The sequence below is a fragment of the Salvia hispanica genome, chromosome 1, assembly GCF_029641045.1.
Source record: "Salvia hispanica isolate PSC_SH4W2 chromosome 1, Shi_PSC_v1, whole genome shotgun sequence".
Classification (NCBI taxonomy): domain Eukaryota; kingdom Viridiplantae; phylum Streptophyta; class Magnoliopsida; order Lamiales; family Lamiaceae; genus Salvia; species Salvia hispanica.
In genome coordinates this window covers 7,102,373-7,127,587 of record NC_142692.1, presented here as the reverse complement: position 1 = coordinate 7,127,587, position 25,215 = coordinate 7,102,373, and the positions used below count along the sequence as shown (strand labels likewise).

The window sequence follows — 25,215 nt, the reverse complement described above, 5'->3', positions numbered from 1 at the left end:
GGGTGTATTAGTTTGCGTTTAAAAATAAATGTTCACAAAATTTGTTGGGTGCAAATTAAGAGTATTGACAGTTCAAGGTCGTGCCATTTATATGATTTTTTTAATAATCGAACTATAAAATAACTATACAAGCAAAAGTTGAGCTCCACAACAGCTAAGTGAATAATACCTCTTTATTGACACTAGTACAATCAACCTTAGCATTAAAAAAATGACTCATCTACACCATTTTTATAAAGGTGTGATTTGTATTATATCGAAGTCGCATTATTTTCTTTTCTTTTTCTAGTGTCCCCATTCGTTGTGTGTGCAATTGCAATTCAAAAAGATGAAATAGCAGGGAATAGAGATCATTGTATTAAATTGTATTTCAAAAGTGTTACATTTCGTGTCTTTATACGAAGGCACATTTTTGTCAACTGTTTGCATAAGCTTTGAGATCTAATCTTGTTTGTTTCTTATTTCCAACACGAACAAATGATGCAAATCCACTTATTAATCTTGAATTTGGTAGTGCTTTGATCTAGCCACAGAGATGCTTGCGTATCTGCAGCCAAGAAAGAATTGAGATTAGGATGATGCATGTAACAAGGATATTACTTCCTATGTCTAATTCAAAGCGAAACATTTTTTTTTCCGCACGAAATTTTACATAGCAAGTATTGTCTAGTTACGTGAAAAGATAATAAAACATGAGAGAAAGTGTTTTCATTTTAAAAAATACCACTTAGTTAGAACGAATGAATCATTTTTAAAGATATATCACTTTAAATTGAACAAATGAAGTATATGTACCTCGGGAAGTTTCTGGCGGAAGACAAGTTCTAACCGTGCATCCAAGGTATTTTCACATACTATTTTGCCATCTTGAGAAGCCAAAACTACCCCTCCAGAACTATAAACATTTGATCATCATAATAGATGTGAGACAAATTTTCTTACACTAGAACCCTTTGCAAAATAAATTACAGTTAACTAACCAAGAAGGACCAATGGAGTTTCTGTTGTCGGGAAGCGGAGGCGGGAGATACACTTTATCAACGATAACATTTGGGACCGCGAGTCCCAACTTTTTTGCATACTCACGCTTCGCTTCATCCAGCACTGAATTCACTACACTCACATCCATTTCTCTACATCTCAGCAGCACCGTATCCTCCTTGAGCCGCATCAAGCTCTGGATAATCAACGCTTTGACAAGCCCTTTCAATAAAGATTTAAAAATGAGACAGACAACGATAGAAAAATATTTCATCCATTCATGAAAAATAGTCTCATTTTCATTCGTGAAAATTGCATCACCACATTTTCTCCCTCTCTCAGTTTTCGTCCATAAATGAGACTATTTTTATTCAGCATGCAAAATAAATAAGCATCACCTTTGTATGGAGCCTTTTTACCGGCGACTTGCAGCAGCTCCTTCCGAGTAGCGTCCTTCATCTCATTCACGACGTTGTCTTGCGCCTGAAGCACCTGGATGCGCGAGGCGTTGAGCTGCATCGAGTACTCTATCTTCTTTTTACTGTCCACCTGCTTGCTCTTTCGCTCGTATTCTTGTCTGATCTTCTTCTTCTCGGCCTCGACTATTTGCAGCTTCTCGATATTGCATTCCTGTACGTGTGTAGGCATCGTGAGTATTACGAGATTGGGTGGTAAGAAATTGAGGAGGAAAAAACAACCTCTTCGGCACAAAGGGTGATCTCGTTGGCTTTCTCTTGGGCTTCTTGGCGGATGAACTGCACCATCTGCTGTATCTGCTTCGACACTTGTTGGTCGTTCATCTTGCCTGCCTTTCTCCTTCACTTCTTGATTTTTGCCATATGATTGAAAAGGGGATCAAGCATTATAGGAAACAGTGAGGGAGAGAGAGAAAACTAGGCCGCAAACAACGTGATTAGACTTTGAACGTCTCTAAATTCGGAAAAATTATGGACGGAGTCAATCTTACTTTAATACTTGGATCGGATCAACAAATGAAATTACTACTAATATTCATATAGTAGTATTACTATAGACTATAGTCGCATTGGTGTTAATAAATTTAATGACGTACTAGTAATTTGTTTGTATTAATGGTGATTATCCCTTTTTATTTACTTATGATTTGTGAATCAGAAACACAGGCACGTGTACATGTACGTAGAAATGCAACATAGAAAGTGAAGCAATGTTCATCGCCCATCCGCATTCATAATCTGAGAAAAAACAGCAGTCGGAGTGACCCCACTCGAGTCCAGACTAGCAGCACTCGGAGTCACCCCACTAGAGTCCAGACTAGCAACACTCCTCGACAAATCCAAATCATCAGCAACAACCACAAGTCCCTCCTCCGCGCTCTCCTGCAGCTGCAGCGCAAACTCCAGATTCCACAGCACATCCCCCATCGACGGCCTCTCCACCCCCACTTCATCCACGCACTTCGCCGCCGTCTCCGCAAACTTCTCGAAGCTCTCCGCCGCTATCTTCCCCACCAGACACGGGTCCGTTATCTCCCCAAGCCTCCCCTCCTCGTAGCACCGCCTCGCCCACTCCGCCAAGCTCACCTGCTCCTTCGGCAGCTTCCGCATCAGCGGCGGCCGCCCGCACAGCACCTCGAACAGCACCACCCCGAACGAGTACACGTCGGATTTCTCCGTCAGCTGCTGCCTCCTGTAGTACTCCGGGTCGAGGTACCCGAAGCTCCCCTTCACTAGGGTGCTCACGTGCGTGTCGTCCAGCGAAGGCCCTGTTTTCGACAGCCCGAAATCGGACACCTTCGCCACCCACTTCTCGTCTAAGAGGATGTTTGTGGTCTTGACGTCGCGGTGGATGATGGTGTGTTTTACTCCCGTGTGGAGGTAGTGAAGCCCCCGAGCCGCGCCAATGCAGATCCCGAGCCTCTGCTTCCAGGAGAGGGCCGGGGTGGCGGGGCTCGGGGCGTTGTAGAGATGCTCGCGGAGGGTCCCGTTCGACATGTAGTCGTAGACGAGGATCATCTCGTGCTTCTCTTGGCAGAATCCGATGAGGGAGACGAGGTGGCGGTGGCGGAGCTTCGACAGCATCTCGATCTCTGTTTGAAACTCGTGCACCCCTTGCTGTGAGAGAGGGTTCCCTCGTTTGATGGCGACTTTGGTAGTGGTGCCGTCGGTGATCTCGATCACGCCGCTGTAGACTTTTCCGAAGCCGCCGAGGCCGAGGAGGAGAGCCTCGTCGAAGTTGTTTGTGGCAGCTTTGATCTCCGCGAAGGAGAAGTGGCGGCAGAGGCCCGAAGGGAGGCTGCTGCCGATTGATGTGGCGGTGGTGGTGGTGGTGCGTGAAAATAACGAAGGTGAATTGCCGTACTTTGATAAAGCGAGCCACCCCTCTTCTTCACTGGCGGCGCCCTTTCGGCGGCGGCGAGCAACTAGGATTACAACAAGTACAACCACTAGAAGAGCGGCAACTCCGGCGCCGACACCTCCTCCGATGGCGGCGGAGTGATTCTTAGACGGCGGTTTATTGCTTGAAGGAGCGTCGGATTCGGATTGGGTTCGGGTTGGATTGGGGCCACCGAGATTCCCTCTACTGTCATTAATCTTGAAAATCTCCAATCCGTTCAAGATCGCATCGTAGAATTGAGGATTGGAAGCAGTGTAAGGATGCAAATCCAGCCAAAGATTCTGCTGCGGCGGACCGGTAGCGACGAACACAACAAAATCCCGGTGAATCGGAACTCCATTTCCGCCGGCCCAGGCGATCACATCTGCCACCGCCGACGCAGTCTGATTGTTCAAGAAAATGGTGAAAATAATCTGATTCGTTTTAAATATATTGGCGCTTATCTCACAGAAATGGAGCCTAACAAGGTATGAAAATCCAGAATCAATTTTGAAGTACCAAGTAAGATTTGAATTCCGATTAACAGGCATATTCGGCCCCATTGATCTCAGCGTCGTGTATAAAACCAGCGGCGCCGCGTAGTTTCCCGGCACCGCCACCGTCACGTTGGGATCAAGTCCTCTGACTAAACCATGCGCCGCGCCGAACAAGTAATCGTCGTCGGCTCCCCACGACCGGAAAAGTCCGTTGTCGTCGGACGGCTTGATGGCGTTTCCTCCGACGTTGAGGCGGCGGACGTTTTCCAAGGCGGTCGCGTTGTCAATCTGGAAACCGCCGGATTGGCCGACTGCGAGAGCAGACGCAGTGGCGAAAGTATCGGGATGGGACACGAGTTCGATGCCGTTGACGAAAGCATAAGAGTTGGTGGCAGAAGCCGGCGCGAATGTGACCGTGAGAGAATTTTCTCCGGCGGGAATGTTAATGGAAAACTCCTTCACCATGTGAGTGAGTTCGAGAGCCTCCATGGTCTGCGCGGCGCTGAAGTTTTTGAGGAGGGTGTAGGCGCCGGAGGTTGCGAAGAAGAGGGCGTCGGCGGCGGTGAGGTTTCCGTAGGCGGCGGAGTAGAAGTGGAGGCGGAGGAAGACGCGGCCTGGGGATGCTGGGATGGTGTATGTGAAGTTGGAGCGGGAGACTCGGGCGGTCATGTAGGGGACTTGAGGGACGTCGGGCTTCTGCGTGGCGGCGCTGGTGGAGGTTGTGGTGGTGGAGGGAGAGAAGGTGGCGTCGGAGATCCATACTCGGCCGTCGGAATCGGTGGAATTTGGGCCTCCGCAGTTCAAGAAAATCTGGTCGATTGGGACGTAGTTGGTTTGATTTTGTGAATTGACACCAATTAAGAAGGAAATAGTGATAATTCCCAGAAATTGAATGATGTTTCTCATGGCTATCAAGTGAATGTGGTAATGAATTTCATGATCATCTATGGCAAGGCAAATATAATAGGAGTGAGAGAGAGAGAGAGAAGGGGTAAGAGGTTTGACGATCAGCAGAAGCATGCAAGAAATTAAGAAAGTTAAATCAAGTTGCAAGAAACTACGACCAAGTATTACTTCAATGTTCAATCTAACTAAATCTTGGTCGGAAAAGCCTGCTTCGTAATTACTACTACTATTCCTACTATTTTATTGTCTAAGAGATTTGTGTTTTTCTCTTCTGTTGTTTTTAGGGATTAAAGAAGGTTAATTTGTGTTCTAGTGTAGACTGGACTCTGGCAAATTGTGTTAAGTAGCTTAAAAGATTTCTGGCAAATTGTCTAAAAAAAAGTCAAATTCTAGTTATTCTTGCAACTTTTACAAATGCTAGGTTTATGTATTTCTCTTTATTGTCTCGTAATGAAAATTTTTGATGTGGCATGTGCATATGTAAAATTAAACATAATTGTCTCAATGTATTAAATGACATCGTTTATGTATATGGCCGAACATTTTGTTCACATAGTATTTTCCGCATGTCACATCATATATACATAATTTTTTCCGAATTCAAGATTATGGAATAATCGACGAAAATGTGAAATTTATACTATAGCTGGTTTATTTTTGTTAAGTTCCAAGATTGACTTTGATGATATTTTCGACAATTTGGACAAGGATTTAAACAGATAGAAGTGTTGTTTTATACAGATGAAAATTCTTTGCAATTTGCATACGCTTCAGGGGAAAAAGATTGATATGTTTAAAGCAAATTGATGGCTAATAATATTGAAGGTAATTATTGTGAAATTAATTGAATAACGGAGTATAGTGCAGTAAACTAGTAATTACTTGTTCCCTTTAAGCATACCATCCATAAATGGAATATAATCGTGAAGAACGTAAACATATTAAAAGAGTATATAGTATTACTAGTATAATGGTTGTTGATGATATGCTGAAATAGTCAAGCAATGTCTATGTCAGGAAAGCAATGAATTGTGAGGATAATGAAATGTTATTTTAATGAACTATCAATAATATATATTAGTAGTATATGAAATTTGGTAGCAGTCAAGTTGCGAAACCGGCCACAAACAAAAGTAAATATATTTTTTAAATGAATACTCCCTTAAACACGATGTGACCCATTGAACTATATTGGGAGCTAGTCAATTGCAATATTGCATGTTGGCTTGCATGAAGCAGACGACCTAAGCATTAGTATATTTGTTAATCATATTATTTGATTTGAAATATAATAAAAAAAATATTAATAATACAATTATAAAACTCAACTAGCCAGTCAGTACACAACACAAAGTCAGAAGAAAAAAAAAAAAGAACTCAAGCAGCCAAATAGCCGAGGTCAATCACTACCATGGGTCGGATTATTTTTGAAAATAAAAATCAGTTTTCAGTCTTAGTCAAGAGTCAATTGTAAAAATAAAACAAACTAAAAATTGATATAAATCTATATACATTTTCCCATTTCTTGGGCTAGTTTTATGATGAGGTTAACTTATTCAACTAGAGTAAATTGTCACTAGGGTGCTCGAAGTAGCTAGCATAATTTTCAGTACTTCCTCAGTTGGCGCATACTCGACCAATTTTGACTTAGTTTTAAAAAATAAAAAATAAAATTGGTGAAAATATTTATAAAGTGTGAGTCCTACTTTTATTTGGAATATTAATTTTATGCTAATAAATTGTTAGTAGATTGCAAGTCCAAATACCAAAATCACTAAAGTAAATGTGATATGGAGTGTAAACAAACCAAAAAGGAGAGACAAATATTTGCGGAGTAATGAAGTGCAGATATATCATAATGATTTTTAAAATCTTCATATTTAAATTTAAATAAAACAACAGTAAAATAATACTATACCTCACTATTTTTTTCTCTACTTTATTAGACTAAAAAATTTCATCTAAATTATGATTTACTAAGAAAATGAATGAGATAGGACGAAGTATTAATTTATCAGTAGTTAATCTTGATTTGAATTAGAATCATTTAATTTTGTATGACCAACTCCCACATAACTAGCCGTTGCTTGTTTTTTTCAAATTCAAATCCGTTCATTCTTCTTCATTCACTCTTTTTTATGTTCTTAACCACTCCTCTTCTCACCAACAATCTCAATCACATTCAATAACCTTCCCCTCTCTCGCTCATCGAAGATAAAATGCTGGTAGCTCGATCCCCAATCTCCGGCCACAAGCTACACCACCGCCCCAGCAGCGGCCGCAAACCGCTCCAGCCGAAGAACTCGCCGTCGACTCCTTCCGCCACAAAATTAAAACCAAATCCAAATCCAAATCACGCAGCTGTTTTTTGGGGTGAAATAGATCAGAGTAACAAGGAGAATATCTACTCCACCCCTGTGAAAAAGGAGCGTGTCCAATTTCAGATCGAGTTTGATTCCTTCGATGCTTCTCTCGCGGAGGAACTGAACGCAATCCGAGAAAAGGTCGAGCGGCTGCGGATCGATAAGGAGAAGACCGATAAGATGCTGAGAGAGAGAGCGCTCCTGCTCGATTCGCAGATGAAGGTGATCGTCGACAGAGGGATGCTGCAGAAGCACCTCGAGATTGAGGTCGATCGCCTCTTCCGATTGAAGGAGATCAAGCTTTCCTGCAAGGTATGCAGTCTAGATTGTTAACATTTTTTATAAATATCGAATTGATTTGGCGCTGATTGTTGATGGAAATGTGTAGAGCGTATCGCCGATTCGGTCGTTGAGGGAGAAGGAGCAAGCGAAGAGGATAAATCAGGAGCAGGATCAGTTCAAGGCAAGTGCGATTTTGGGGATTAGGGTTTATCTTTTGTTTCTCACTTTCATCTATCGATGAATTTGATGTGAGTTGGTTGCTGTGTTTGTTTTCAGGCCAAGAATCATTCTGAAGAAGTGAAAGAAGAAAGCATGAAGAGTGAGAAGTGAAGTGATTTTGGATACTCTTCGTCATCGCCATTTCTGTTTTTCCTCTGGAAAATCAGAGGCAGATTATCATTAGCACATACTCCTTTTACTTGATTTGAGAATGTTTCTGTTGTAATGTATTGTATGGTCACTTTCAAAATGGATAACTCTTTGATCAGTTTTTCAGTGTTTTTTCTTATTCAAGAAAAACTATTTCAGCATTATCATTAATTTGTAAGTAGCATAATAACTATCCAAAATTCAGTGTAACAGATTTGGTTTCAAGATAAATAATCTACATGTAATATATAGGGTTTGGACAGAAATGATGACCAATCTTAATAGCTACACACCACGTGTGAATGATAACTTTAATTGTTGTGTTCAAGTCTTGACCAACTAACTATTCCCGATTTAGACCTGATCAACTAACTGCGGTTTCTTAGATCTACATGCATACTGTTTTCACGCTCCTAAATTAGTGTCTTTGCAGCTGTTAAAAAAAATAAAAATAAAAATTGGTTCTACATTTATGAACTCATTAACTTTGAGATTTAATCTTACATTTATGCCTTGAGCATATAATTAATAAATTCAAAATCTATCTCCTTGATCTGTTTTTCTTGTTTATATTCATTCAGAAAACAGTCTTCAGAATTAAAGATTCAAACTTTATTATATTGCACTTGTGGGATTTGTTTTGTTGATGTTAGATCGGAGCATTGGAGAAAAAGGGAGGTTTCCTTCTTGATTGAAAGTGAGAATCTTCAAAGATATACACATTTGATAGAAGAAGATGAGAGAAAAAGTGAGTGTTTTTGTGTGTGTTTGTGTGCTAATGTTTGGATCAACCTGTTTTGGAACTTTCCTTGTGGAGAAAAACAATTTGAAGGTGACATCACCAGAGTCAGTGAAAGGCGTCTATGAATGTGCAATAGGAAATTTTGGAGTGCCTCAATATGGAGGAACAATGGTTGGCTCAATATTCTACCCCAAATCTAATCAGAAGGGCTGCAAGCCTTTCAAAGACTCTGACGTTTCGTGGAAGAACAAGCCCGGTGGCATCCCCGTCTTCCTCCTGGCAGATCGAGGAGGTAACGCGATACGAATATCTATTCCACCTCATTTCATATATACTCCTTTTGCATGTATTAAACATTGTTGAATGTTGTGTGGCAGAGTGCTATTTTACGTTGAAGGCGTGGAACGCTCAGAAGGCAGGGGTGGCGGCCATCCTCGTTGCAGATGACAGAGTCGAGCCTCTGATCACGATGGACACGCCCGAGGATGGGGACACGCAGCCGGATTACCTCCAAAACATAAGCATTCCTTCAGCATTGATCAGCAAAGGGCTAGGTGATAGGATCAAAGAAGTGTTGTCGAAAGGGGAGCTTGTGGGCATTAATCTTGATTGGAGAGAGGCTCTCCCGCACCCGGATGAGCGAGTTGAGTATGAGTTTTGGACTAATAGCAACGACGAATGTGGCCCAAAATGTGAGAGCCAGTTGAATTTCCTGATGAATTTCAAAGGGGCTGCTCAGATTCTTGAGCGGAAGGGATACACCGAGTTCACTCCTCATTACATCACGTGGTACTGTCCCGAGGCGTTCATCATGAGCCAGCAGTGCAAGTCGCAGTGCATAAACTACGGGAGGTACTGCGCTCCTGACCCCGAGCAGGACTTCAGCAGAGGGTATGATGGCAAGGATGTGGTTGTCCAAAACCTGAGGCAGGCGTGTTTCTTTAAGGTTGCGAAGGAAAGTGGGAAGCCATGGCAATGGTGGGACTACGTGACAGACTTTTCGATCAGGTGTCCAATGAAAGACAAGAAGTATAACAAAGAGTGTGCTGATAGAGTGATCAAGTCACTTGGTAGGCTAATCAAGAATGTGTTTTTCTGGCGTTCTTGATGATCTGATTGAGTCTTGTTTTGCAGGATATGACGTTAGGAAGGTCGATCAGTGCATTGGAGACGTTGAGGCGGACGTAGACAACCCTGTCCTAAAAGCAGAACAAGAAGCACAGGTTTGGATTTGGTTTTCTTTCCTATGCCTTCTTTGGCTGAAGATTCTAATGAATGTGGAAGCAATTTGTGATCAGATTGGGAAAGGCCCGCGAGGAGACGTGACTATACTGCCGACGCTAGTTATAAACAATCGACAATATAGAGGTATCAAGAGCAAGAAATGGCCTTTTGTGATATGACAGAAATGTGACAAGAATGATTTTATGCACTGTTTGATCTAGGCAAGTTGGACAAAGCAGCAATTCTCAAGGCCATTTGTTCGGGTTTCGAAGAGACTACTGAGCCTGCCATTTGCTTGAGTCGAGATATGGAGACGAACGAGTGCCTACAGAACAATGGAGGATGCTGGCAGGATGATTCTGCTAACGTTACCGCTTGCAGGGTATTTTATTTCATTTCCCAACTTAATGTTGTTATGGTTTAATGTTGTAGTACTAAGTAGCAAAGAGTGTTGCAGGACACTTTCCGGGGTAGGGTGTGCCACTGCCCGGTCGTGCAAGGAGTTAAGTTCGTAGGCGATGGCTATACTCACTGTGAAGGTATTATAATAGTCATGAAAGAGGCTTGAGAGAGTGATGAATAATGCATTTTGTTAATCTCTTTGTGCAGCTTCAGGGCCTTTGAGGTGTGGGATAAGCAATGGAGGGTGTTGGAAGGAAAAGAGGCACGGTCGAACGTATACGGCTTGCACTGTGAGTAGTATGGCTGATTTTGATGATTTTGAACTATTGAAATATTGTTGATTGTGGTGTGAAAGTTGCAGGATGATCATATATCTGGTTGCAGTTGCCCACAGGGATTTAGAGGAGATGGTGTAAGAGATTGTGAAGGTAATAACATCTTATGTAATGAGAATAGTGGATTTGTTGGTTTTACTAATTGTGATGAATTGTCTGTTAGATGTGGATGAATGCAAGGAAGAGCTAGCATGCCAATGCCCAAATTGCAAGTGCAAAAACACATGGGGGAGTTATGAATGCAGCTGCAAAAATCATTTACTTTACATTCATGAACATGACACTTGTATTAGTAAGTATATATAGATTAAAGAAAAATTGCCGGAAAAATCACTAAGTTTTGATTGACCAAACTTGATGATTTTTTTTGCAATTTACCCTTGATTAATCGATTTTATTGGTGGAAGTGGAAATCAAATGAATTATATATGCAGGTAAAGAGGGTGGTATTAGTGAAGTCAGTTGGGGCATAATGTGGGTGGTCATCCTAGGCTTGTGTATGGCTGGAGTAGTTGCCTATGCTCTTTACAAATATAGGCTTCGGGTAAGCCTCAACCGATTATTACGTACTTTTTATAAGCACGGATACGGCATGAGCACGTTTGATTTAGATGGAAAATACATGCAGGGTTACATGGATTCGGAGATAAGGGCTATAATGGCTCAGTACATGCCCTTGGACAATCAAGCCGAAGTGCCCAATCATGTTCCTCAAGGGACCGTCTAAGCAGCTATTACCATCAAATTCGATATCCGGGTTATGTATGTAGACTAATGTTTTCGTGCATGAATAGTGTGAGGAACCAGTGAGGACTGAACTCAAGATCACTCGTTTTTATTCGGTACAAATTATTTCGATGGTTATCCCAGCATATAACCCTTATAGACATAATCAAGTAGTAGCTGATTTAATTAATTACTATATATCAAATATAATTCATGTTTATAGTGAAATTATGTCTTGAGTGTGACAAATTGAAAATACATCAAATAGTAGTACATTTTTGCGTGGCTGTGACAAATTGGAAAATAATGAAAAAGATTGATATTATTGATGCTTCTGATGATAGTACTATAATCTTCACTATCTAATGAAGAATATTTGTAGTAAGTTAGAAGGTCGCCCATCATATGGGCCCAATAACAGCCTAGTTTTACATTGATTTGATTCAATAGCTGTATTGGGCTTCGAGTGTTTATTTATTTTCCATATTGGTATCATATTATCACGCAAAATTGTAATTTAAACTACAATTATCTATCATATACTGTATATGTATACACATTATTGATTCAACGAACAACTATAAAATTCGTGCCGTGTTTGTTTATCTCTTAATTAATTACTGTACGTGGATTAAGTGTGTACATGTTACACCTATAAAGGGAAATTACTTGTTCAAAGTAAACAAGGTACATCCCCTTTGTTCTTTTCCAAAATGTACAAAACATACTGGTACGGCATAACATGTCACATTCAACATTCCACAAATTCATGCTGTAATGTTTTTCGATAAAAGGGCACCAGAACATAAAGAAACAAATTAATTGAATAAAATTTTCGAAATCATGGTAATGGTCCTGCAAGAGTAGAAATGACCAAATCACAGGAAATTTCTCAGTAATTTCATGGTGGAAAATGACCAAATAATGAGGAAAGTTCGCAGTCATTTCTTCAAAATTGTCTTCACTTTCCTTACCAATATCACCACATTTTTCGAATATTCAAAAATATCTTACTCCTACTTGATAAACTAACCTACATAAATAAATATTTATAGGTTAGATTTTCACCTAGGTTGGTCACGTGGCCAAGTTGCTAAACCCACGCGGCGGAATGCCGCGTCTCAACATTTTGGTGTCGACTGCAGCAAAATGTACTCCAATAGTCCATCCTAAAAGATCATCAATTTTCTTCATGTAATAATATGATGTATTATGTATATAAATTAAACATGTATAATTAGATTTTTATGATATTTTGCAGTAAAATACGTGCATAAATACTCATTCATTTAAGTTAAATTTATATATTACATATTAATTCTTTAAAATAATTTTTAAAAAGATTATATATTCAAAGGAAATATTTAGATATTAAAGAAAAGATTAATTTTTTTATTGAATGTTGCATAATTTGTTCAAATCAAACTTAAAACTATGTGCAGATGTTTATAAGTCTTTCATATCATCTTTTTTTTTTCTCTATTTTTATAAAATAATAGTTATACAATTAATAATAATAATAATAATAATAATAATAATAATTCATATAAATAAAATTTAGTTATATTCAAATTTTAGGGGCATTATGTAAGTACAATTTGTAATTTAGACGTACATTTATCTTTTTTTTTTGGGTATATACTCTATGATATAACCTTGACTTTTAAAACTAGAAACTTTTGAAATGGTATAAGTTTTAATTCATAGTAGTTAATAAAGTAAGAGAGAGATAAAAAAAAGTTATTGAAGTATTATTAATGGAGAATGAGTTTCACCTTAGAGGAAATTTTTTTATAAAATATAAAATTCATATAAATAAAATTAGTTTCTATTTTTAAATAACAGAAGTGGTATAATAATGCAGATAAAATCTGTTAAAATTGCCTATGTTTATTTAGGAATTTTAAAAACAAGGCTTGTATTATTGGGATATTTATTTATTTTTATTTTATTGTATATTTTCAAAGTTGGTAGATGATTATTAATGGTTTTTCATTTATATTTATAATGAGTTTTAACTTTTGATAGTATATTGGATGTGAGGAAGTGTTTACAAATTATGACTCATATTATCGACAAATAGAGTATTTTTGAAATATTGAGTTATTCCAAAAAAATTATAAAGTAAAAGGAAATTACTTAAATATTTTGTTAATTAATGCTCTCATCATAAATGTAGGAGGACAGTTGACATATTCCCATATAATTTGAGTAAATGATTTTCATGTAAGTTGTAACCCTCGTAAAATCTATCAACACTACATAATAAGTTGTAACCGTCGTAAAATCTATCAACACTTGATCAATTTAATTATGATAATTATGTGATGTCACGAAATAAGTGAACCATTTATTTTGTTTCACTTGTATGTTTATCTCCCCATTTCTTTCGCGGCACAAATAATTGACACCAATTGCGTGGTAGTTATCCCGCCGCGTCACCAAGGCAAGAGCATTCGAAATAATTCTACTTTCAAATAGCTACCAAAAGTCCAAAACCAAAATCCTTAAATGCAATATCACTCAACTATTTTCAACTAAGTATTTCATTAACTTTTCATGGTTGTTATATCTACAGCACTGCGTAGGCCCCTTCAATTTGACGTTTTCTAGTAGAGCGTTGAGCACAATTTTCATAATTTCAATTCTTATCCAACCTTGTCAATTTATTTATTTTTAATGTAAAATACAATGAAAAAAGTACTACTCCAATAAAATACAACTTAGATTGGTAAGATATTTCTTTTTCATGAAGTTCGGGTATCTGTTCTAAAATAAATAAAACCTATTCGATTTACCTCAGAAAATTGTATAGATTCATTAAACACTAAACCCTCCAAATTGTTTTCGTTCAGACAATTTTTAAAAAAAAAACAATGAAAAAAGTACTACTCCAGTGAACTTTTTTACTTTTTAAAAGTAAGTTTTATGGAAATAAGTCTATACATTTTAGAATACTTGAAAAATGAAAAAAAAAAAAACAAAAAAAAAAAACATGTAGGAGTATATGATTGAGATGAAGAAAGTGCACTATGTTTGTTGAATTTGTGAGATGCCAAATGGCCCCGTATAATAAATTTGTTGAAATTATTTGAAACTAGTATCCGACAATATGTTTATTGCATAACATATTTTGGTTAAATAAATCGAAGGAATATAATTGTAAGGAAAGGGAAATAGAGATGATTGGGTATGACATTTCGTAGAAGCTCTAATACTTCTGAATGACAACTTCGTGTGAATTTTATAAACCCGATAAGATCTTCCTTAATTAATTATTTGATAGTATTTTGGAATGAATTCTTTTATTTGATATGTTATATTATATTGATGCTTTCATAAATATTACTCCATCTAAGTTCTAACAATGAACTAGTGATCAACATGGACGTTAATTCTGAAGTAGAGTCGATTGTTATAAACTCTGATGTTCCACGAGAATGTTGACTTTGAGGAAAATCGATTGTTTATAATGTAACACATCAATTGTAAAGAGTACCTAAAGGGAGATCGATTGTTACAAGCACTAGTGTGTTGTGAACTTGTGATCAACAGGAACATTAGCCCTGAAGGAGGATCGATTGTTACATATTTTGATGTGTCATAAGAATGTTGATCGATTGTTATAAACTCTAACGTCTCACATTGATTGCAAAGAGCACCATGGGGAGACCGTTATTACAAACACTAATGTGTCGTGACTCGTGACCAACAAGGATGTTAGTCTTATATGGAAGTTGATTGTTACAGACTCTAATGTCCCATATTGATAAAGTTTACCTAAATGGGGGATCGATTGTTATACACTAATGTACCCTGACCAACATGTACATTGGTCCTGTGAAGAGGGATCAATTGTTACGTACTTTAATGTCACACATTGATTGTTATAGACTCTTATGTATCGTGACCGTTACTAGAATATTAGTCCTAAATGAAGATCTATTATTACAAATATAAGTTTATAGAGTAAATGATTTATTTCTTTCGATTATAATAGTAGTTGTTCTAGGTATTATTAAATTAATTAAATTATATAATCATTCGATTTCACTTGTCAATGCTTACATGAATATCTGAAAGACTGAAACCAAGCCAATTGATTAAGTTTTGCTGTTGTTGCTATTGTAATTAATATTCAATGCCATGCGTCATTACAACTGAACTCCACTTCTCATTGGCTCTAGCCTTTTCAATCCCATTGAGCCACATTTTTGTATCTTCTCTATCAAAACTGACGTAATATACTAATTGTGTGGTAGATTAAGCAATGTCCCTCAACATTATTAATGACAACGACGAATACCCATAACATTATTAATTATTGCAATAATACAATTGTATTTTAGGCGGCCCAGAAAATAAATATAAGGATAGTTCTATGTATTTTGTCGCTTAATAAGGCTCAAAAATTATAGGCAAGGAATTAACAATGTGGTTGTACGCTAAAGGAACTTAAGTCAGTCGTTAACTATGAAGGAATATTTTGGATTTGGAATATTATCTATTGATTTGATATCTTTATTTGTTTTGGAATTTTATGAAATCCAATATTTTTGAAAAATATATACTTTTAATAAAAAGGCGGGTTAGTTAGAGGGGCCACAATAGGGGGCCGCGGACTATAGCTGACCGGAGGGAGGGGGGGCAACGAGCCGCATTTGCAGCGAGGAACGGACAGTGGGCATGGCGACCGCCGCAGCAGCACCGTGGGATTTTTTTTTATATTTTAGGAATTTATTCTATAAATATACTCATTTCTCTTATTTTTTACTTCACACATCCACATCCTTATTTTCATCTTTCTATATTTTTATTGTCTCAATATGCAAGAGTTTTTATAGCTGTGCCTTGGCAGAATTGTGATTGTGCCACTTTATTGTGGACATTCTTTTTTATTAAATTTATTATCAGAAGACAGGTCGAAGCTTAAGTGAAATTTGAAAGTTATACTCCCTCTGTCCCATTAGAAATGCAACGTTTTCCTTTTTAGGCTATCCCAATAAAAATGAAACGTTTCTTAAAATAGAAACAACACTCTCTCTACTTTTTCTTTTCTCTTATTTTACTCTCTTTTCATTAACTCACAAAACACAACTGCATAAAATCTTGTGCCGAAAATCAAATGTTGCATATTTATTAAGGAGTATTTTTTTTTCCTTTACAAATGACATTGAAAGAATATACGCATAAGTATCAGTGTCACTGATGTCATGCCGGGAATTGAATCTTAGATTTGATAAAAGATTAATTATAAAATTAGTAGTGATATTTTACAAAGTTTTGCAGCAACCTTCGCATATTTATAGGTAAAAGTTAATAAAGTCCAATTCGAAAACTTAGATATATGCAAGCAGAATCCCAAATTAAATTCAAACAAATTCATCCCCCTTTGGATGACGATGACTTGCAAAATTCCCAACAAATTCCGTTACTTTAAAGTTTAAGCAAAAAAAGCAAAAATCAATGCACAAGTTTCTTTACCTTTTATCATTCAATTGGTTCACGAGATTTAAAAGTTTCATAATGTGTTGCTTCTACTGGAAATTTTATTCTCACTTTGAAGTTACAACAATTTCCCTCTATTTTAACAATAATATAATTCACAAATATGATTGATACGTGTAACAACGCCTTTACTAATGAAAAAAAAAAAACCGCACTTTATTAATTATTTGTAATTTATGATTAATTACTAACTTTTAATTAGAGTTTAATAGTAGTTACTTATCAAAATGTACTCATTGTTATTATCAATTTGTCATTATGTAATCATTCATAACTGATGTTGGATTGTTTATCTAATTAAAGGATAATGAATTAACTAGTTTTTGCATAAAAAATATTAGCAGAGTATCATGAATATATGATTATAGAGGAAACGTTTTAACTTTTTACAAATCCCATGAATTTTTTTTTCTAAGTTGAAACTAATAGCAACTAGTGAACCAGATATGATTATATAGAGTATAATAGAGTCGAAATGCTTTCTAATGCTTCATTTGTAGTATTTTGGTTCGTTCATAATCAAGAGTTACATTTTCGTATTTTGGTTCATTCTAAAAATTTACTATATCAATTCCAAATTTGGTAAATTTCATTTATAATTAACAATAATTTAACTATTAGTACTTTTTCAGGAAAAGTATACCCCGTGTGCTCTCTATGTTTCAAACGCACAACAATTAATAAATTCCAATTTTTCTCGATAAGATTTAATCATCCTAATTAAGACTGCAAACCCATTAATTAATGAGTGCTAAGCGCAGATTCCTATCCATTTATTTATTTCTATCTTAGTACTTATATTTTATCACTTTTATCTTTCTAATACTTATCACTTTTATATTAAAATATGTGTTGTCATTGCCAAGATTATAAGATAGAGTCTTGTGGTGATAAAATTAATGTTCATAATTTGTAGATTTGTATAGATATAGCTAGTGGGAATTTTAGGTGAATTTTGTAGTTTTCTCGTGCCCTCATCCAATTATTGTACGTCGCCGGTTTGCGTAAAATAACTCCTAAAAAACAAATAACTATTGTGTTTTCAAGATATGAATCTCTTAATATATTCAAATAATAGGGACCTAATGTCATTATTACTAGTCTCAAAGATTCTAAAAGATTCGAATATTTTAAAGAAAATTCTTAATTACTAATTAATTACACCGTTTATAACATTTCAAAATTTTCAACATTTTGAGAAAAGGACTGAACAATTTAATTAAAAATAGGAAAACGCATGGCTTGCCTCTTCTTCTTTTGTGTAGAGTGTGGACTACATAAATTCCTATAATTATATCTCAACAATATAACACGAAACAAATTCGTTTTATACCATTTCTTATTATATATCAACAATATAACATAAAATAAATTTATATTATACTTTAATAATATTTCGTTTTATATGTCAACAATATTATTACGAAATAAACACGGAGAACTAACTAGGTGGTCACCATTTCGTATATTATGCCAACTACGAAATAAACTCGGAGTATTACTTATTTTTATGGAATAAGAATTCGCAAACTATAAAAAAATAAGCAATATGTCACTCTAAAATCATATGATTATTTATATATATGTAAATGTCTAAATTTTCAATACTTTCTTATATTTTTTTTATCATTTTTTATCATGAGTCTAAATACATAAGTTATGGTGGTTTATAGTAGTAGTATGTAAATATATGAACTTAATGAGTAAATGTTTGTTTTTTAATATTAGTATGGTATTAATCCCTGATGAACAGTGTCAATAAATTTTTTTTTTTTAATGAATTACCTTGCTTATCTATTTTCTAAATCATACTTCCCTTGTTCCATCCCTCTATCACATAATTGATGTCACACTTTCTTTTTAAATTTGTTCTATAAAAATATCACGTTTCTGTTTTAGAAAAAAAAATTCTTATATTAATATAAATATATTATTTTATCTTTCCACTTAACATATAAAACAAAACCTCTTTAAATTTTATGTCATTAACTGTGTCAGATGCATCAATTATGGACTCAGCAATTTTAAATCAGTAATGATAATTGTTTTGTGAACTCTCTTTTTAAAATTACATTGAACTAAATTAATACTTTGAATGGAAAACAAATTGCGACTTTTTTTAAAAAAATTGCATTTGGTTACGGTGATGATTGGTTTTATTTTTACGAGTATATTAATTACTAATGAAATAATTTGTTGCCAAATTTTTTCAAATAGTTATATGTAATAATATGATTAATATCAAATCTCGTTATTAAGCAATACTAATTAATTTATAAAACAAAAGTAACCATAGTAATCAAATGAATAAAATATCATACCATCATTAATTAGCAGAGACTAGAGAATGAGTAAGAACTCGCTATGAATTTTATTTAGATTATATATTTTTAAATTAAAATTATGTATACTTTATAAATATTCAATGAATTATTACTTTATGAAAAAATTCATTTTCTTTAGATTTTGATAAGTCAAAAAATGTTTAAACACCATGTATTTACAGTTAAATAACTCATAAATACCAAATTTAATGATTTAAAAATATATAAATATCCATACAAATATCCTGGTTGTATGACTAGCACCACAATAATATTTAACGGGTTTATTTTTGGAATTGCAACAAAATCCAATGAAATGTGTTTCCATATTCTTTTAATTGTTGAAAACGAAATGTGAATATTGAATTATGATAGGGTAGTGTGAAATCAATATTTTGTTCAAAATAAAGAATAGAGACACGTGTATGGTCGGCTGATTTTCTTTCTCAAGACCTATCTCTCTAATTTATATCTTAGGCATATATTCTCTCTCAAGACCTATCTCTCTAATTTATATCTTATAATTTTATCTTAGTTACAATTTACTAGTCTAATAAATAAGATTAAAAAATAATTTAGTGTGACACGGTAATTTATGAGTAAATATCACGATAAATAGGTGAGCCCCTATTTCCCAATTGGTAGCCTCATTATCCAGTTCATCATCAAGTAGAATTCAGTTCTCTCTCAATCTTCTTCGATTTTAATTACTCCATATTTTTTCCGTCCAGATTCATCAACCAAATTCTTTGCTTCATATATAGAATATCCTGCAAAAAAGGAAGGAAGAATTTAATCACTGATCATCGGAGGCATTGGTTGCGTACAAATTTTTTGTCGATCACTCCATTCCTCAATTTCAATCAGGTTTTATCATCGAGCAAATTTTGGATTTGCTCGATCGATTAATGCAATACAGAGAGGCGAAGACGACGGACTGTAATTGCGCGATCTCTGGATCAAATTATGTCAGAGATCACCAACGAGAGTGGGAGTTCAATGTCGTCCGATACGTCGACGGCCGCCAGCAGCAGCAGCAGCCATAGCGGCGAATCAAACGCCGCCGGTGGCGGCGGACAGGAGCTGAGCCCTAATCTCTTCAAAAAGTATGAGCTCGGCAGACTGCTCGGCTGCGGCGCCTTCGCGAAGGTCTACCACGCGCGCGTCATCCGCAGCGGGCAGAGCGTGGCGATAAAAGCCATCAGCAAGCAGCGGATTCAGATGGGGAAGCTCGCCGCCAACATCAAGCAGGAGATCTCTATCATGCGCCGCCTCCGCCACCCACACATCGTCACCCTCCACGAAGTCCTCGCCACCAAAACCAAGGTCTACTGCGTCTTGGAATTCGCTAAGGGCGGCGAGCTCTTCGCGAAGATCGCCAAATACCGATTCAGCGAGGATCTCAGCCGGAAGTATTTCCAGCAGCTCATCTCCGCCGTCGATTACTGCCACTCGCACGGCGTCTTCCACCGCGATCTCAAGCCGGAGAATCTCCTCCTCGATGAGAATTGGGATCTGAAAATCACCGATTTCGGCCTCAGCGCCGTCACCGGCCAAACGCGGCAGGACGGACTCCTCCACACGCTCTGCGGCACGCCGGCGTACGTCGCGCCGGAAATCCTCGCGAAGAAAGGCTACGACGGCGCGAAGATCGACGTCTGGTCGTGCGGCGTAATCCTCTACGTCCTCAACGCTGGATATTTACCCTTCAACGACACAAATCTAATGGCGATGTACAGGAAAATCTACAAAGGCGAATTCCGATGCCCTAAATGGACTTCGCCGGAGCTCCGGCAATTCCTCTCCCGCGTATTAGATCCGAATCCGAGCACTCGAATCACGATCCACGAGATCCTGAACGATCCGTGGTTTAGAAAGGGGTACAAAGGCATCAACCACCCGATCGACAAACAATTCGAATTCAAGGAATCCGGCGACGAATCGCGATTTCTGAATGCGTTCGACCTGATCTCCTACTCATCCGGCGCGGATCTGTCGGTTTTGTTCGATTACCATGTGAAATCGGAGATGTTCGTGTCGAAGAAGTCGGCGGAGACGATAATCGAGAGGCTGGAGGCGGCAGCGGAGGAAGAGGGGATGGGAGTGACGAAGAAGGGAATGGGGGTGCGGCTGCACGGGCAGAACTGGAAATACGTTATTATGGTGGAGATTAACCGGCTAACGGAAGAGCTGGTGGTGGTGGAGGTTAAAAGCAGTGGATTTGGACGTGATTTGTGGCGAGATAAATTTAAGCTTGCGGTTAATGATTTAATTTACGAACCGCAACCGTCGTTATCCGGTCATTAACGGGGTTTGCAACTTGTAGAAGTAATATAGAGTGTATATTCTTCAATTTCTATCCCTCTCCGCTCTAAAGTCTATACTTGCTAAATCGATCACATTTCAAAAGACTAGGTAGTAGCTTTCGATCAATCCATTCATCTTTTGAAATGTAAATATTCCTGTTACTAATTTTTCAACTTTTTAGCAAATACTTCACAATGTTAAAATCAGAACTGATATAACAAAATCACATTATGTAACAATAGAATGATTTCATTTTGGAGAAAACAACCTATTCTATTTTGAATATTGATTTAAACAACATCGACTTACCCAAAACGTCTTAATTTGTTGTCATACTATTAGGGGTGGGAATATGGATCATGGGTATTGGGCTTACCCGTTCCCAACGATATCTATCGGGTATTGGATACTCAATATACAATAAAACGAGAATGACTATAGGATCAGATAATGAAATTTAAAACAAGTCCAGTAATTTTTAATTTGGTTTAGCCATTTAGGGTTGGTGGGTATGGGATAAATTATTTATTTAATTATAATTAATTAGGTTTTTTTTTAACATTTATAAATAAGTCTACCACCCAACTCTCCATTAAAGTGACTCTACTCTCATTCTCTTTCTTTCTTTCTTTCTTTCTTTCTTCAAGTCTATGTATCTATTACGTTGCTGCCTACACACTCTGTCGTTGCCTTTCGGTTAGTCACTGGCCTCCCTCAACAATACAGTTGGCATTTTTAAGTTCATAAAAAGTTCATAAAAAAATTAATACATTTTTCATTTTTAAATTATTTTTATTAATTATTAATATATGTAAGGAGTCGGATATTTGGGTACCCAATAATTGGGTTTGGATACCCGTGGCGGATATTTAGGTACCCGAAAAACATATCGAGTCGGGTACTGTTTGTGTATTTAGATGATTTTTGGGTTTGAGTACCCGATTTTGTCGGGTGGGGTACCTATGAATACCCGAATTCCCACTCCTACATAGTATCATACTTAATCTTGTCATATTAGTTTCAATTTTAACCATCATGGTACAATTGCCAAAGGTTAAAAAATTATTTTTTATTCTTATTCCAAGGATTATGAATTAATCAAAAGATAATTAATAAAATACTTTCTCCGTCTCACGTTAAGAGTCACTTTGACTTTTCTGCACTTGTTTTATAAAAATGATAATAAATAGTTAAAGTGAAAAAATGGTAAAGTAAGAGAGAGAATAATGTAGAAAAAACTACTCCCTCCGTTCCACAGTAATGGAGGCGAAACTTTTCGGCACGGAGATTAAGAAAAATTGTGTTAGGTGAGTTAAGTAAAGAGAGAATAAAGTTGAAAATGAAAAAGGTAGAGAGATGAAGAGAGAGAAAAGTAAGAGAGAGTAAAGTATGTGTAGAAAAATATGTTGACTTTTACTAAAAAGGAAAATGACTCTTTACTATGGAATGTACCAAAATGGCAAAATGACTCTATTACTATGAGAGGGAATATATATTAAGTGCAAAAAAGTCAAAGCGACTCCAGATATGGACGGAGGGAGTCTAACGACAATTATCACTTCATAAGCTATTATCGCCGAGATCAGAAATCATAGGAGTATCAATATATATAGTCAAGCTGAAATTCAAATTATATATTAGTCGGTACAAATTCAAATACTAGAAGTCCTTAGTAATATATTACTAGTTGGGCAGAAATTCTAGACGATTCCTTCTCTTGCTTAGCTGGGAATAAATATCAGTGTTACTGTCTACTTATTATCAGAGTGAGCAATGTATTAAACAAAGTAATTAGTCTCATTGTTTGTCCCTAATCTCAATTCTTAATTAAGCCTTCTTAGTTGTCTATGTTGGTAATTATTGTTTAGTAATGAAAAATCGTTACATCGCTCGTCCATGTCGTCATTAACTAATAAGTACAAGCAAAATATTAATTTAATAACAGCTCAGAAAGGGGCATGTTCATAACTTCCTGATCATCACATATTATAAAAAGTTAAATGATAGTAATGCACAGCCAAGCGTTACCACAGATAATTAAATTAAAAATTAAAATTGCTTGTACGCTAGCTGGAGATTGGTAAGTGCAGGTCACTATCAGATAAGTAAAACATATATGTGCTTGCAATTATAATTATATACTGGTGTGCGAATCCTGCCAAGCATAGCATTATCATTTTAAAGTTTGTAGATTATGATTTACGAAAACAACAAAAAACAAAATTGTAAAAAAACACGAACCGTGTTAATGTTGTGGACAATAATGTATGTGGCCATGTGTTGTCAATTTGTCACACTGCTAATGAATGTGGAGTGATTCTCATGTCTCAGACTATATCAATTTCTAACCCCTTATTTTATCAAATTAGGAATATAGTACTACTATTGAGTGTTAGTATTTTTTTAAAATATTCCCATTTATGTATTATGTTATTGTTATACAGTATTTTTTTTGGGAAATATATACTAGTAATAATATTCGGCATCTAACAGATTCGGTGGAGTTTGGAGAGAGTAAGCTAAGCCCAGGCCCCACAAGCAGCTTGTAATTTATACGTATATGGTTGGTCAGAATATGATGGTGAATTTATTCGATGGCTCTCCTTTGACGTGCAAATTCACCAAGATTATCTTACTGCCAACAAGCTTAGTCCTCCGACATGGGATGATCGTTCAATTACCACACAAGGTGTAAAAATACCCGTATGCACGTGGAATTGAACAGAAACTCTCTCGCTTTGAAGAGTTTTATGGTGTCTGAGTTTACATGAGAAACGGCATAAATGAATATTTTTTGCAAATATTTGATAGTTTATACTGTTTTCGTCTCTAAAAAGTATGAACATTAGGTTCGGTATGAGTTTAATAATGTATGATTTGTAAAGTATGAGAGAAATAATGAGTAGTGTAAATAATGTTATTAGATAGTGGGCTCCATATGATTAGTAGGGTAGTGTAATGATATAAGTTGTAATTAACATGATGTGTATGAGTAATGTGTTATTTAATTATTTAAAAATTAGAAAGTTCATACTTTTCGGGAATAGACTAATAAAGAAATAGGAGCAGTTCATACTTTTCGGTGACAACGAAGTTTTTCACTAAATATAGTGGGTTGGACCATCTTTGAAGTGTTAGATGGACCATGGAAATCAAACAAAGCAAAAGGGCCGTCTAACTGTAGTTGTGCATGGATTGAAAGTATTGGGCCTGAATATTAAAATTTCTTTAAAATTTATTTCAGATTTTACTTGTTCCATTGTGATCATAGGATCCAGTTGCAATATTGGCTTCGCCAGTGATTGTTAAAATAAGTAATATCTTTCAGATTTTTTTTTCTATTTTGCAAAAGGTTTTAGATTGTGATTGATACAAATAAATGAAATTGAGAGGCAGGATTGTGATGAACTGATGATAGGAATATAATGGCATTTTCCATGATTGTTATATATGTATATGGGATGAATTGTGATAAATAAAACACAGTTATAGTTTAAAATTAACAATTGGATGCTTTATGAATATCATATTTATTTTACATTTAAGTAAAATGAATGACTAAATATTGGAAATACAACAATAATACTATTACCCTACATATCGAAACTATTTTATTTAACAATAATCATACAAGTAGTAAAAAATATTCATTGGAAATAATAAAATAAATATCGAATTTGTGGATTTGATCGAATTACTCCTGTTTTTTGGCTTCAACATTTATTTTCTTCAATTTGTGGAGTTAATCGAAATTGTTACCAATTTCCAGCTGTATGCAGACATTGAATAATGTAGTTGTACCCCAAATGGCAAATTGCATGTCGGTGTTCGACAGAGCTGAAGTTTAAGATTAAAAATTTATATACATATTATATGCAATATAACTTACAGTCA

General features: G+C 36.2%; 3 protein-coding genes and 2 pseudogenes across 4 annotated transcripts; 3 read left to right on the top strand and 2 right to left on the bottom strand.

The window, feature by feature from the left end:
• Positions 1-334: 334 nt before the first annotated feature.
• LOC125221954 (V-type proton ATPase subunit E-like) lies at positions 335-1,828 on the bottom strand. Its single transcript, XM_048124306.2, has 5 exons — positions 1,680-1,828; positions 1,380-1,611; positions 981-1,203; positions 796-895; positions 335-547 (listed from the first exon to the last, which is right to left on the bottom strand). The coding sequence occupies exons 1-5, from the start codon at positions 1,779-1,781 to the stop codon at positions 524-526; spliced, it is 681 nt and encodes a 226-aa protein (XP_047980263.2). The 5' UTR covers positions 1,782-1,828; the 3' UTR covers positions 335-523.
• Positions 1,829-2,160: 332 nt separating this feature from the next.
• Positions 2,161-4,916, bottom strand: LOC125218994 (receptor-like protein kinase FERONIA pseudogene; annotated as a pseudogene).
• Positions 4,917-6,858: 1,942 nt separating this feature from the next.
• LOC125224256 (uncharacterized) lies at positions 6,859-7,871 on the top strand. Its single transcript, XM_048127628.2, has 3 exons — positions 6,859-7,414; positions 7,491-7,565; positions 7,661-7,871. Exons 1-3 carry the CDS (start codon positions 6,959-6,961, stop codon positions 7,712-7,714), a joined length of 585 nt encoding a protein of 194 aa, XP_047983585.2. The 5' UTR covers positions 6,859-6,958; the 3' UTR covers positions 7,715-7,871.
• A 346-nt stretch (positions 7,872-8,217) lies between these two features.
• On the top strand, positions 8,218-11,348 carry LOC125221875 (vacuolar-sorting receptor 1-like). Of its 2 annotated transcripts, none has more exons than XM_048124188.2 (11): positions 8,218-8,787; positions 8,873-9,565; positions 9,630-9,718; positions 9,794-9,863; positions 9,941-10,101; positions 10,177-10,258; positions 10,329-10,411; positions 10,483-10,549; positions 10,620-10,748; positions 10,891-11,000; positions 11,085-11,348. In XM_048124188.2, the coding sequence occupies exons 1-11, from the start codon at positions 8,490-8,492 to the stop codon at positions 11,181-11,183; spliced, it is 1,881 nt and encodes a 626-aa protein (XP_047980145.1). In that variant the 5' UTR covers positions 8,218-8,489; the 3' UTR covers positions 11,184-11,348. The 2 variants fall into 2 exon arrangements, with proteins under 2 accessions (XP_047980145.1, XP_088912356.1); XM_089056230.1 differs by having other exon boundaries at positions 10,477-10,549.
• Positions 11,349-19,650: 8,302 nt separating this feature from the next.
• On the top strand, positions 19,651-21,506 carry LOC125221876 (CBL-interacting serine/threonine-protein kinase 14 pseudogene; annotated as a pseudogene).
• The last annotated feature ends 3,709 nt before the right edge of the window (positions 21,507-25,215 follow it).